The sequence below is a fragment of the Orycteropus afer genome, unplaced genomic scaffold (assembly GCF_000298275.1).
Source record: "Orycteropus afer afer isolate SDZICR_OR568_19922 unplaced genomic scaffold, OryAfe1.0 scaffold00092, whole genome shotgun sequence".
NCBI classification, from domain to species: Eukaryota; Metazoa; Chordata; class Mammalia; order Tubulidentata; family Orycteropodidae; genus Orycteropus; species Orycteropus afer.
In genome coordinates this window covers 6,722,878-6,735,599 of record NW_006921679.1, presented here as the reverse complement: position 1 = coordinate 6,735,599, position 12,722 = coordinate 6,722,878, and the positions used below count along the sequence as shown (strand labels likewise).

Sequence of the window (12,722 nt, the reverse complement as noted above, 5' to 3'; positions counted from 1 at the left end):
GCCAGAAGGCTGGCGGTTCAAACCCACCAGCCACTCCTCAGAAGGAAGGTTGGGCAATCTACTTCCATAGTGATACCACCTTGGAAACCCAAGGGAGGGGCGCTATGAGTCAGATCCATCTTGACAGCAGTGAGTTGGTTTGGTTTTTGATGAATTTGTTGCTGTCATTTTGTTATGTGCTTTTTTGTGATGTTGCTGATTTTTTTCCATATAATTTTCTGTGCTGAGCTCATTTTGTTTATGAATCATGTTATCACTTCCTTCATTGCTATTGTTTTAATATTTGCTAAATATTTGTGTTGGTCCTTTATTTTATTTGATGTGAAGGTTTATCATTTTTATTTGAGGTTACACTGTGATTTATAATTTTCTTCCCAAGTTTAGAACAGTCCGTTCTACCTTGTAGTTGTCTTGACTTCCCTACCATTTAGAAGTTCTGTAACCACACAATTTTTTCCCTCTTTTTGGTTTGTAGTTGTCCTCATTTGTTAATTGATATCTCTGGTTCCCTGTTTACAATCTTGTAGGCTTATTTACTTTGGATACTTCTGTAACTGGGTTGGTTTCTGGGTTATGTCATCATGTGTGTTAATGGTCAGCTGTTGTTGGCTGTTGTTGATTCTCTGTCCAAAGGACTCCCTTTATCATCTCTTGTAAGTTTGGTCTGGTTTTAACAAATTTCCTTAATTTTTACTTTTCTGGAAATGTCCTAATTTCACCATCATATTTGAGGGACAATTTTGCTGGGTATATAATTCTTGGTTAGAAATTTTTCTCTTTCAGGGTTTTATATATACCATCCATTGTCTTCTTGCCTGCATGGTTTCTACAGAGAATGAGTCTTATTGGTTGCCTCTTGTAGGTAACTTTTCATTTTTTCCAGTGCTGCTTTCAGGATTCTTTCTTTGTGTTTGGTTTTGGTGAGTTTGATGATGCTTTGTCTTATTGATTCTCTTTTGGGGTCTATCCTGTATTGGTTCGTTGGTCTTCTTGAATGGATATATTCTCACCTTTCATCATACCAGGAAAATTCTCTTCCAACAAATCTTTGGCAATTTTCTCTGTGGTCTTATTTTTCTCTTCCTGTTCTGGAATTCCATTTACCCGTAGGTTCTTCCTTTTGATGGTATCTCACATGAACCTTAGGCTGTCTTCATTTTGTTTTGATCTTTTTTTCTGATTGATCCCTTTCCAAAGAAGTATTGGGGTATTTGCCTTCTGTCTCCCTAATTCTGTCTTCCATTGATTCAGTTCTACTCCTTTGCCTATTCAATATGTTATCTATTTCTGAAAATTTAGTATTAATCTTCTGGATTTCTGTGTGTAGATTTTGTATCATTTCTAATTTTTCATTTATTTTGTCATTTTGTTCTTGTATTATCTTTAAACTTTGTTCTAGGGTTTTCTCTGTGTTTTCATCAGTTTATTTAGTTTTCCTTGATCTGTGTCCCAATTCGTTGAAGGTACCTAAATATAATTCTTTGAATTCCTTATCAGGGAGTTCCAATCTGTGTCTTCCTTAGGGATGTGTTTTGGGTCTGTATCCTGGTCCCTTGTTTTTCCTGCTTTATCTTGCATCTGTGTGCAGACCGTGATGCTCAGTTGTCTGTGAGGCATTGCCATGTTTTTGTGTTTATATATAATTGGTGATTGTATGTTGGAGTGACTTGCCCACAATTTTCATTCTCTTTGTTTTGTTTGTATGTTATCTACACAAGCAGGGTACTGTGCTGTGCTCCTGTATTCACTAGTTGGCAGCACTTATACACTCACCACTTGTCTCCTTTCCTGTTGTCAGCCTCCCGTATGTCCCTGCCATCCTTGGCAAGTGGAGCCTATTAGGTCCCTGGAATCCAAGTGAGAATGTTGTCACTTTCAAATCCAAAATGGTCACCACTGGTAAACATTCAAAATGGCTACGCCCTCCAGACAGCCAAAAGTCCACAGCTCAGGTTGTCTCCCTCCTTGTTGTTTCCTTTTCTACTCATAGGCCACCAGTGCAATTGTCCCTGCGGCCCCTGCTGACTAAGGCTGATCTCTAGGTCAGTTCTCAGGTCCCAGCACCACTTGGAAATATTCAGGCTGTGGGTCCCGTCAGAGTAGCTGACAGTCCACTGTTCCAACCGTCTTCATACTCACTGTTTCCATTCAGGGTTTCCCACTAGTTGGTTCCTAATTCACTTCTGCATACTTCCTTTCAAAGCTCAGGGCTTGAGGATTATCTTCTTTTTCTCTATCAATTGGCTTCTCTTTTCTTTGTTGAAGACAGTCTGCGTAGCTTGTCTGCCTATTCTGCCATCTTATCAGAAGTCTCTTTTGTATGAGTTTTTAAAATTTAATTGTAAATAGAAGTGACCATAATTATCCTTCATAAAATGTCCTCATATATAATTCAAAGAAGATATGAATATTATTCACAATATAATATTTACAGTATGTTCTCAATTTACTGCAGTTCAATTGCAGGCAAACCTTCTGATAAAAATTGCATTTGAGGAGATCATTCCCAATATTTCAGAAATACTGTTCACTGTATTAATTAGTGGCTCCTGGTAGAACTCAATATGACTTCAGCATTTCCTGCCTGGGTCTGTGGATCTCAGGCCTTTTGTCCTTTACAACACAGCCCTGAATCTGTCCTCCAAAACCAAATTCACTGCCATGGAGTCTATTCTGACTCATAGCAAACCCCATTGGGTTTCCAAGGCTGTCAGTCTTTGCAGAAGCAGACTGCCTCATCTTTCTTCCATGGAGCAGCTGATGGGTTAGAACCACCAACCTTCCAACCTTTTGGTTAACAGCCAAATGCTACAACCACTGTACCACCAGGGCTCGTTGGGGCTCCCCTCAGTTGGTCCTTTATCCAGCAAGTATTTGCTGCATGGGAATCGTGGGCCGGGCTCCATTATAAGTGTTGCAGGTGAAGTAGTAAGAGACAACATGACAGAAAATCTCAGCACCTATGGAACTTTAATGAGGGGTATTCATCCAGGCTCTGTCTGCCCGAAGCCACGGCAAGTTCATAGCAAACTCAGCCAGCCCAGTGAAACTACAGCTTCACTATGGCCCAACCCAGCCATCCCTTGCATCAGTGGATGAGTGCCCAGTGTGGTCTCCTGAGGTGAAGGACACTTATGTATGCTGATGCCACCTCGGTTTTCTAGTCTCCCCGTGATGCTTCAACTTTGCTACGTGCAGGATGTATTTTAACTGACGTTCATGTCTCAGTTAATTTAAGCTTCCAAGTGACTCTGAGGTAGGGATTATCGTTTGTAGATGATAATTTTGTAGATAATGAAAATTTTGTAGATGATGAAAAGCTTAGATGTCTTGCTCAGGTCACAAGGCCATGGATGGAGGAGCCCCGATTGAAGCCCTGATGTCTGGCAGCAGAGACCACACTCTTCTGTTCACTCCATGCTCTTTCACCTGTTTGTAACACTGGACTCCTGCCTCAGGGTCTGATTATTTAAATTGTGTGTCTGTTAGCTGGCAATTTGTGGTGCTGTAGAGATGACCCAAAGCAAGTTGAGAATGGAAGAGATGTTCTCAGATTGCTTTGTTATCTAGATTTACTGTTACATATGTTCTCCCTAGGAGCTCTGGTAGCTTAGTGGCTAAGGCATTTGACCGTTAACCATAAGGTTGGCAGTTCAAATCCACCAGTTGCTCCATAGAAAGATGAGGCAATCTACTTCTGTAAATATTTACAGCCTTGGCAACCCAATGGGGGTCACTTAGAGTTGGAATCAACTTGATGGCAGTGAGTCTGGTTTTTTTGAGCCATGTTCTCCCTGGAGTCATTCTTGCCTTCCCCTATTTTTTTTTTTTTTTTTTTTCTTTTTTGCTCTATGTGTAATCATTCCTTTTTTTGGTTTGTTTTTAATTTTATTGTGATTTGGGTGAAAGTTACCTTACCCTTTTTTTTTTAAGAAAATAATTTTATTGTGGCAAAATATTTATACCAGAAGAAGAAAGAAGCAGCAGCTTACCATATTAAGTATAAAATTCCGTGATGTTGGTAACATTTACCGTATTGGACAACCATCACCACTCTCTATTTCCAAAAATTTTCCATCACCCAAACAGAAATTCCATACCCCTTAAGCAGTAATTTCCATTTTTCCCTCTCCTCAGCTCCAGTAACCCCTGATAAACTATTCTCTGTCTGCATTTGCCTATTCTGAATATTTCATGTAGGTGGAATCATATAATATTTTCCTCTTTGTGACAGACTCATTTCGCTCAGCATGTTTTCAAGGTTCTGCCCTGTCCTATCACGCATCAGAACTTCATTTCTCTTTGTGGGTGAATAGCATTCTGTTGTATGGAATATTTTGTTTCTCCATTCAGCTGTTGATGAGTACTTTCAGATCAGTGCTGCAGTGAACACTGGTGTCCGTGTTTCTATTTGAGTCCATCTTCAAAGCTTTTGGGTACATTCTTTTTTCATATTGGCTGAACCATTTTACATCTTTACCAGTGATGCCTAAGAGGTCCAAGGTCTCCACAGCCTCACCAGCAGCTGTTATTTTCTGCTTTTCTGATAATGGCTGTCCTTGTAGGTGTGAGGTGGCAGCTCACCTACAAGCACAGTTTCAATGTGCTGTGTTAGACCGGGTTTTCTACAGAAACAAAACCAGTAAAGCTTATATAGAGAGAGAAAGAGAAATTTATCTTAGGAAAATGGCTCATACACTTAGAGAAGCTGGCAAGTCCCAAGTTCTTAGATCAAACATCAAGCTGGAGGCTTTTCCTGACTCACGCAGCTGCAGGGGCTGAGGAACTCAAGGTTGGCAGGCAGTATACTGGCTGTTGACTCCAACAAATGATGAATCCAAGATCTTCAGGCCGAACGGTGGATTGTTCGCTCATGGACAGTTGTAGGCAGCACAACAGAATCTCAGTCACAGTAGAGTGTCTCTTTTCTCAAAATGTCCATAGATACACTGGAAACAGGCCAAAACTATAGGGAAACTCCCTTTCAAAGGATTGGCTGCTCAAAACATATACATCTGATCCCATCATTGAAAAACCCACAGCACAATTGCTTAAACCACACAGAATTGTGGTCAACCAAGTTGACACACAGCTCCAACTATCACAGTCCACCCCTTGTCAACTTGGAGTTTGGACACATCTTCTTAACCATATATAATCTCTAAATGAGGACAATTATAAAGTCGTATTTGCGCCTAACATGATACACTAACACATACAGACAGAAACCTGGAGAATATGCATGGGAATGGCTACTGAGGGTGTGCAATGATGGTGCAAGGAATGTAACATTCGAACAGTCTGAGTTTATTGACTTAGGCCCACTAAGTATGGATTTTTCATTCAGTGTTTCAGCTTGAGAGGTTAGGAAAGAATCTGATAGTTTATTTGGGTGGCTTACTGAAACATGGATTATGTAGTGGCCTACCTTAAGTCAAGTTGAAGTACTAGACCTGCCTTGGTATAATGTAGAAGAAGGTATCCAGAGGCTTAGAGAAATTGGCATATTAGAATGGATTTATCAGGTTAGACCCCACTCTCAGTACCAAATGTCTTAGACTGGGTTCTCTGAGGAACAAAACCAGTAAAGCTTATATAGAGAGAAAAAGAGAAATTTATCTTAGGAAAATGGCTCACACACTTAGAGAAGCTGGCAAGTCCCAAGTCCTTGGATCAAACGTCAAGCTGGAGGCTTTTCCTGACTCACACAGCTGCAGGGGCTGAGGAGCTCAAGGTTGGCAGGCAGGACACTGGCTGTTGACTCCAACTAATGACGGATCCAAGATCTCCAGGCCGAATGGTGGATTGTTCGCTCATGGACAGTTGTAGGCAGCACAACAGAATCCCAATCCACAGAGGAGTGTCTCTTTTCCCAGGATGTCCGTAAATATATTGGAAGCAGGTCACACCCTAGGGAAACTCCCTTCCAACAGATTGGCTGCTCAAAACATATTCATCTGATCCCATCATGGGAATAACTCACATCACAACTGCTTAAACCACACAGAATTGTGGTCCAGACAAGTTGACACACAGCTCCAGCTATCACATATGCATTTCCATGATGACTAATGGCATTGCACATCTGTTTATGTGCTTACCGGCCATTTGTATATCTTCTTTGGAGAAATGTCTGTTAAGTTGCTCCTGTATCAATTGGCCTGTTTGTCTTTTGCTGTTGAGTTGTTATAGTTCTTTCTATACTCTAGACATGAAATGCTTGTCACCTACATGGTCCCCAAGTAGCTGCTCCCATTGGGTAAGTTGCCTCACTGTCTTGATAAAGTCCTTTCTTGTACAAAAGCTTTTATTTTTTAATGAAATACAATTTATCTGTTTTTGTGGTAGTGGTGGTGGTGGTGGAATTCCTTATCAGTTTGGAATCGACTCTTTCATTTCTGTAACAGTGCTGTTGGCATTTTGATAGCGATTGCATTAATCTATAATTGCTTTGGGTAGCACTGACATCCTAACAATATCAAGTCTTCCAGTCAATGTGCACAGGTGTCTTTGCATTTATCTAGGTCCTTCTTTAATTAATTTCAGCAGTGTTTTATAGTTTCTCATGGACTTGTCTTTCATGTTGTTGTTGTTATTTGCCATCGAGTCGGCCCCGACTCATAGCGACCCCTCCTTGGGTTTCCGGGGCAGTATCACTACGGAAGTAGGAATGCCCAACCTTCCTTCCGAGGAGTGGCTGGTGGGTTTGAACCGCCAGCCTTCTGGTTAGCAGTCAAGTGCCTTAGGCACTATGCTACCAGAGCTCGTTTTTTAATTGTCTTTCATATCCCTGGTTAAATTGATTCCTGAGGTTTTTTTTTTAAAGATGCTTTTTAAAATGGATTTTTCCTAATTTCCTTTTCAAATAAGTCACTGCTGATCTGTAAACAACCAATCTGATCTTTGTGTGTTGACCTTGCACCCTGCCACTTCACTGACTCCACTTATTGTCTCCAGGAGCTTTCTTGTGGATTCCTTGAGACTACCTTATCCTTTTGAGACCAGCCTCCAGACCTGTCGGTACATAAATATTAGTGTACATTCTTGTCCATCAAAAGAAAGAGAAAAGTTTAAATCCTTTTCACTGTTTGTTTTTGGCAGGTATATTTTTCTATTCTGCTTCTGAGAACGTTGCAACACACTCTGAAAATTCTGCTCTTTATCTGTGAACATTTTTGTGCCAAGAAATTCAGTATTTTCAGCACTAAAATTCACACCCTTGTGAGAGGCATGCAAGTCCATGGTTCAAATGAGAGCTGGTGAAGTATTATGATCCCAGTTAATACCAACAATAGAAGGGTTCTTCTTTTAAACTTTAATATTTTTCTTAATGTTTCTCTGTCAAGTCTCATTAATTCACATGGTTGGTTACATGTCAAAGAAGAATGAGGGACGTGCAAAAAGGTGTGTCTCTTGTCACTTTATAGGGCTGGATTTGTAAGACAAGACCAGCAGCAGCTTCTCATTTTTTTGTATGCAGCCAGTCTGTACCCCGAGACAGGAATATTTTATAGGATGGCTTGTAGCCTTAACATGAGGGGGCCCCAGGAGTGAGTGGTAAGATTCCTGAGATTTGGAAAGTAAAAACGTGTGCTCTTCTCTGAAATGTAATATTTTATAGGGGGTTTATGTATTTTATTTAACTACTTACTAGATAAATGTGAAGACTTACAGTAAGAGCTAGAGATGAAAAACTAGAGCACCTGCCTTCAAACTATGTTGTTGTGTCGTTACGTGCCATTGAGTCAGCTCAACTCATAGTGACCCCTTCTTGGGTTTCCGAGGTGGTATCACTATGGAAGTAGATTGCCCAACCTTCAGCCTTCTGGTTAGCAGTTAAGTGCCTTAGGCACTATGCTTCCAGAGCTCCTTGCAAACTATGTTGTTGTTGTTGTTGTTTGCCATCGAGTCGGCCCCAACTCATAGCGACCCCTCCTTGGGTTTCCAAGGCAGTATCACCCAATAAATTGAACGTCACCAACCACCTTAATTGTTGTTAGTTGACATCACGTTGATTCTGACTCACGGCAGCCCTGTATATGCAGAGCAGAACTGCTCCACGGGCTTCTCAACGCTGTGCCTGTTGGAAGCAGAGCACCAGGCCTCTCTTCTTAGGTGCCTCTGGGTAGTTCCAAACCACCGATCGTTTGGCTAGTAGTTGAGTGTTTTAACATTGGCACTGCTGGGCCTGTGTTTATGTTAACTCTGAGCCATCTCTTGGGGTCACAGTACCTGTGCATTGTATTTGTGCTCTTTGAATGATACAGGTGCAGAGTAGTCAAATATAGAGTACTTTTTGGTCTTTGAAAACTTTTAAATTGTTTATTTTTTTTCGGAAGGAGTTGTCCTTGTAGGAACCTGGCTCTGCCCATTAGCCCCAAGCCCCTCAGCCTTTCCTAGTCTCCACAGACAGATGAGCCTCATGGTGGCTAAACCCACCCCAAAGGACATCCCAGAAAACACAGAATTTCTTTTTCATTCCTTCTCTTTGTGTGCTCCACATCCACCAGCTGAAGGCCACTGCCAGACCACCAAATGTCTGTCTTCCCTAACTCTGGGCTGAAGAGTATCTGTTCCTCAGTTTTCCTTGACTCTATGTAAAGGACCTCTGGTGGCACAGTGCCTAAGGCATTTGACTGCTAACCAGAAGGTTGGCAGTTCAAACACACCAGCCACTCTGTGGAAGGAAAGTGGGACAATCTGCTTACATAAAGATTTACCTCCTCAGAAACCCAGTGGGGGTTGCTGTGAATTAGCTCGGTGACAGTGAATTTGGTTTGCATATGGAGTCTCTTTTTCTTCTCAACACTAAACACCATCACATGGTAAAATACAACTGGGCTTGCAGTAATTAGCTCTGCTACCTACTGTCAGGGGGAGCTCTGGTAGCATAGTGCCTAAGGCACTTGACTGCTAACCAGAAGGCTGGCGGTTCAAACCCACCAGCCACTCCTCGGAAGGAAGATGGGGCAATCTACTTCCGAAGTGATACTGTCTCGGAAACCGAAGGAGGGGTCGCTATGAGTTGGGTCCGACTTGACGGCACATAACAACAACCTACTGTCAGGAGCGCTGATAGTGTAGTGCCTAAGGCACTTGACTACTAACCAGAAGGCTGGAGGTTCAAATCCACCAGCCACTCCTCGGAAGGAAGGTTGGACAATCTACTTCCATAGTGATACCACCTCAGAAACCCAAGGAGGGGTTGGTAGGAGTCGGGTCTGACTTGACAGCAAGTAACAGCAACAACACCTTACTGTCTGTAAGTTACTTGGGCGTACTACTTACTCTCCCTGTTGTCAGGTGCCAGCAAGTCCATTTCTACCCCTAGTGACCCCATGTGCTGGAGTAGAACTATCCCATAGGATTTTCTAGGCCGTAATCTTTTTTTTATTTTTTTATTTTTGACCTGCATGAATCTTTTATATTCTTCTGCATATATATAACTCAGTCATCTCAATTAGAGTTGTCTGCTTTAGAATTTGATCAGAAAACCAGAATGATTTGGGTGAAAGTTTACAGAGCAAATCAGTTTTCCGTTCACTAATTCATACACATTTTGTTTCATATTATCGATTGCAATCCCCTCACTTCCTCCCTGTGTTTCTCTCATTTCCATTCCTTCCTCTCTCCTAACCCTTCCTGCCTTCTGAACTTTGTCCTTGGCCAAATATTGCCCTTTTGAACTCAAGAGGTTGATTGTTCTAATGAGTGCATGCCTCCCTAGTATTGTTCAACTTGTAGTCCTGTTTTCTGGCTGAAGATTGAGCGATGAGGGTGAGTGCAGTTCCAAGTTTGAAGGGTGACTAAGGGCTGTAGTCTCAGGAATTCCACCAGTCTCAACCCAACCAGTAAGCCTGGTCTTTTCTTATGATTTTGTGTTTTGTTCACATTTTTCTTCCATTCTATCCAGGATCTTCTAACGTGATCCCTTTCAGAGTGGTCAGTAGTGGTAGCTGGGCACCATCTAGTTTTTCTGGTCTCTGGGTCATGGAGGCTGAGATTCACATGGTCCATTAGTCCTTTGGACTAAGTGTTTCCATGTGTCTTTCATTTGCTTTACTCTTCCTTGCTGCAGATGGAGAGAGACCAATAGTTGCTCCGTAGGTGACCACTCACAAGCTTTTAAGACTCCAGTCACTACTCACCAAAGTAGGATGTAGAATATTTTCTTTGTGGACTATGCTAGTTGACCTTGATGTCCCCCAGACTATGCTCATGAGCCTACAGGCCCAGCGACTCATTCCTTCAAGGTTTTGGGTTATCCCTAAGAACTTTTCAAAACTTTGCTCCCTGAAAACATGGAACAAAATCCAAAAACTCAATAATGACCAGAATTACTGGTCAGATGAAGTCTGGGGAGACCCCCCAATACTATGGCCCTGGAATACATTTTGTACCTGGAATAAAACTCACTCCCAGGGGCTGCCTCTGAACCTAATAGTTAACAAAATGTACATGCAGACCTCTCAACCCAGGATGATGCACCCATATACTCTATAGTAATACATCCCTTAGAGCAATAGACACCGGGACACTAAACTGAGGAAATGCAGGACACACAGGAGTGCATAAATATGAGGGGCACAGAGGGAGGATTACAGGGTAGGGAGGGGAGGAGACTGGGTTAGGGTTGAACATGGTGAATGGGGAGTGAACTGAATGTACACGTCACATTGAATGTAAAACAAGCTCTAAAAATAATTTTAAACATTAAATGTTAAAAAAAAAAAAAAAAAAAAAACACTTTGGTCCCTGTATGCTCTACTATATTCCTAGATATATTTGCAGCACATATAAATGATGTGTAGAAATATCCTCTGTCAAGCCTATGTATAGTCACAGATAGAATCCCATTCTCCATCCCATACCTCTTCAGCTTGCATGTCTATCTATGTATCCATTCGTAGATAATTGTTGCTACTGTGATGACAGGACTGTGTATGTAATAGTGCTTCCCTCTGTTGCCTTTAACTCTTTAATTCCTCCCAGTGTTTTCCTTTGCACTGATCATTTTGTACTGACCTCCCCCTTACTATGGGAGCTCTGGTAGCATAGTGGCTAAGGCATTTGACTGCTAACCAGAAGGCTGGTGGTTCAAACCCACGAGCCACTCCTCGGAAGGAAGATGGGGCAATCTATTTCCATAGTGATAACTGCTTCGGAAACACAAGGAGGGGTCGCTATGAGTCGGGTCCGACTCGATGGCACATAACAACAACAACAACCCCCTTACTATATATTGCCTTTCTCTTCACCCAAGTTAATGTGTCTACCCTCTACTTAGCGGTTTACCATCTCTGCTCCTCCCACCTTTGGTAACTATCAAAGAATGTTTCTTTTTGTGTGAAAACTTTTTCTTGACTAGATATAACAATGGTCTCATACAGTATTTTTCCTTTTATGATTGACTAATTTTACTCAGCATAGTTTCCTTCAGATTCATCTATGTTGTGAAATGTTCACAGATTCTTCATTCTTTAACTTTCCATAATATTCCATTGTGTACCATAGTTTCTTCATCTGTTCATCCTTTGATGGGCATTTAGGTTGTTTCTGTTTTTTTTTGTTCTTGTGGGTAGTGCTGTTTCCAACATGACTGTGCACATATCAATTCATGTCATGGTTCTTATTTCTGTAGGATATGTACCTAGTAGTAGGATTGCTGGATTATCTGATATTTCTATTTCCAACTTTTTAAGGAAGCACCATACTGTTTTCCATAGTGGTTATACCATTTAACAGTCCCATAAGCAGTGTATGAGGGTTCTAGTCTCTACATCCATGCTAGCATTTGTTGTTTTCTTTTTTTTTTTTTTTTTTTGAACTTTGCTATTAATGCTGGGCGGAGATGATATCTCATTGTTGTTTTAATTTGCATCCCTGTAATGGCTAATGATCACAAGCATTTCTTCTTGTATTTGTTGGCCACTTGAATGTATTCTTTGGTAAGTGTCTATTCATGTCCTCTACCAGTTTTTTTTTTAACTAGCTTGTTTGTCTTTTTGTTGTTGAGGTATTGAAGTTTTGTGTAAATCTTAGTGATTAATCCTTTGTCCAGTATATCATCATACTCAGTGGCATTCATCATCACAAAGAATGTATCAATATCTGTCATGAAGTACAATGCTGTCTGTGATAGGATATTATCCATACACCTACAAGGAAGGCCAGTTAATACTACTATTATTCAAATTTAAGCACCAACCACCAAAGCCAAAGATGAGGAAATTGAAGATTTTTACCAACCTCTGCTGTCTGAAAATGACCAGACATGCACTCAGGATGTGCTAGTTATCACTGGTGATTAGAATGCAAATGGAAACAAAGAAGAATCACCAGTAGTTGGAAAATTGGCCTTGGTGACAGAAATAATGCTGGAAATCACATGGTAGAATTTTGCAAGATCAGTGACTTACTCATTGCAAATATTTTTTTTCAACAACACAAACAGTGGCTGTACATGTGGACTTTGCCAGATAGAACACACAGGAATCAGACTGACTACATCTGTGGCAAGAGGTGATGAAAAAGCTCAATATCTTCAGCCAAAACGATTCCAGGAGCTGATTGTGGAACAGACCATCAACTACTCACATGCAAGTTCAACTTAAAGACAATTAAAAGAAGTCCATGAGAGCCAAAATATGATCTTGAATATATCCCTCCTGAATTTAGAGACCATCTAAAGAATAGATTTGATGCATTGAACACCAGTGACC

At 41.1% G+C, this 12,722-nt stretch overlaps 1 protein-coding gene across 1 annotated transcript in view; it reads left to right on the top strand.

Annotated features, from left to right (window-relative positions):
* Positions 1-4,615, top strand: part of LOC103198371 (mitochondrial intermediate peptidase) — a 243,887-nt gene extending 239,272 nt beyond the window's left edge. The window contains exon 19 of the mRNA XM_007942532.1: positions 4,566-4,615. Within this exon, the coding sequence (XP_007940723.1) occupies positions 4,566-4,615 (50 nt within the window). The remainder of the gene's footprint in view (positions 1-4,565) is intronic.
* The last annotated feature ends 8,107 nt before the right edge of the window (positions 4,616-12,722 follow it).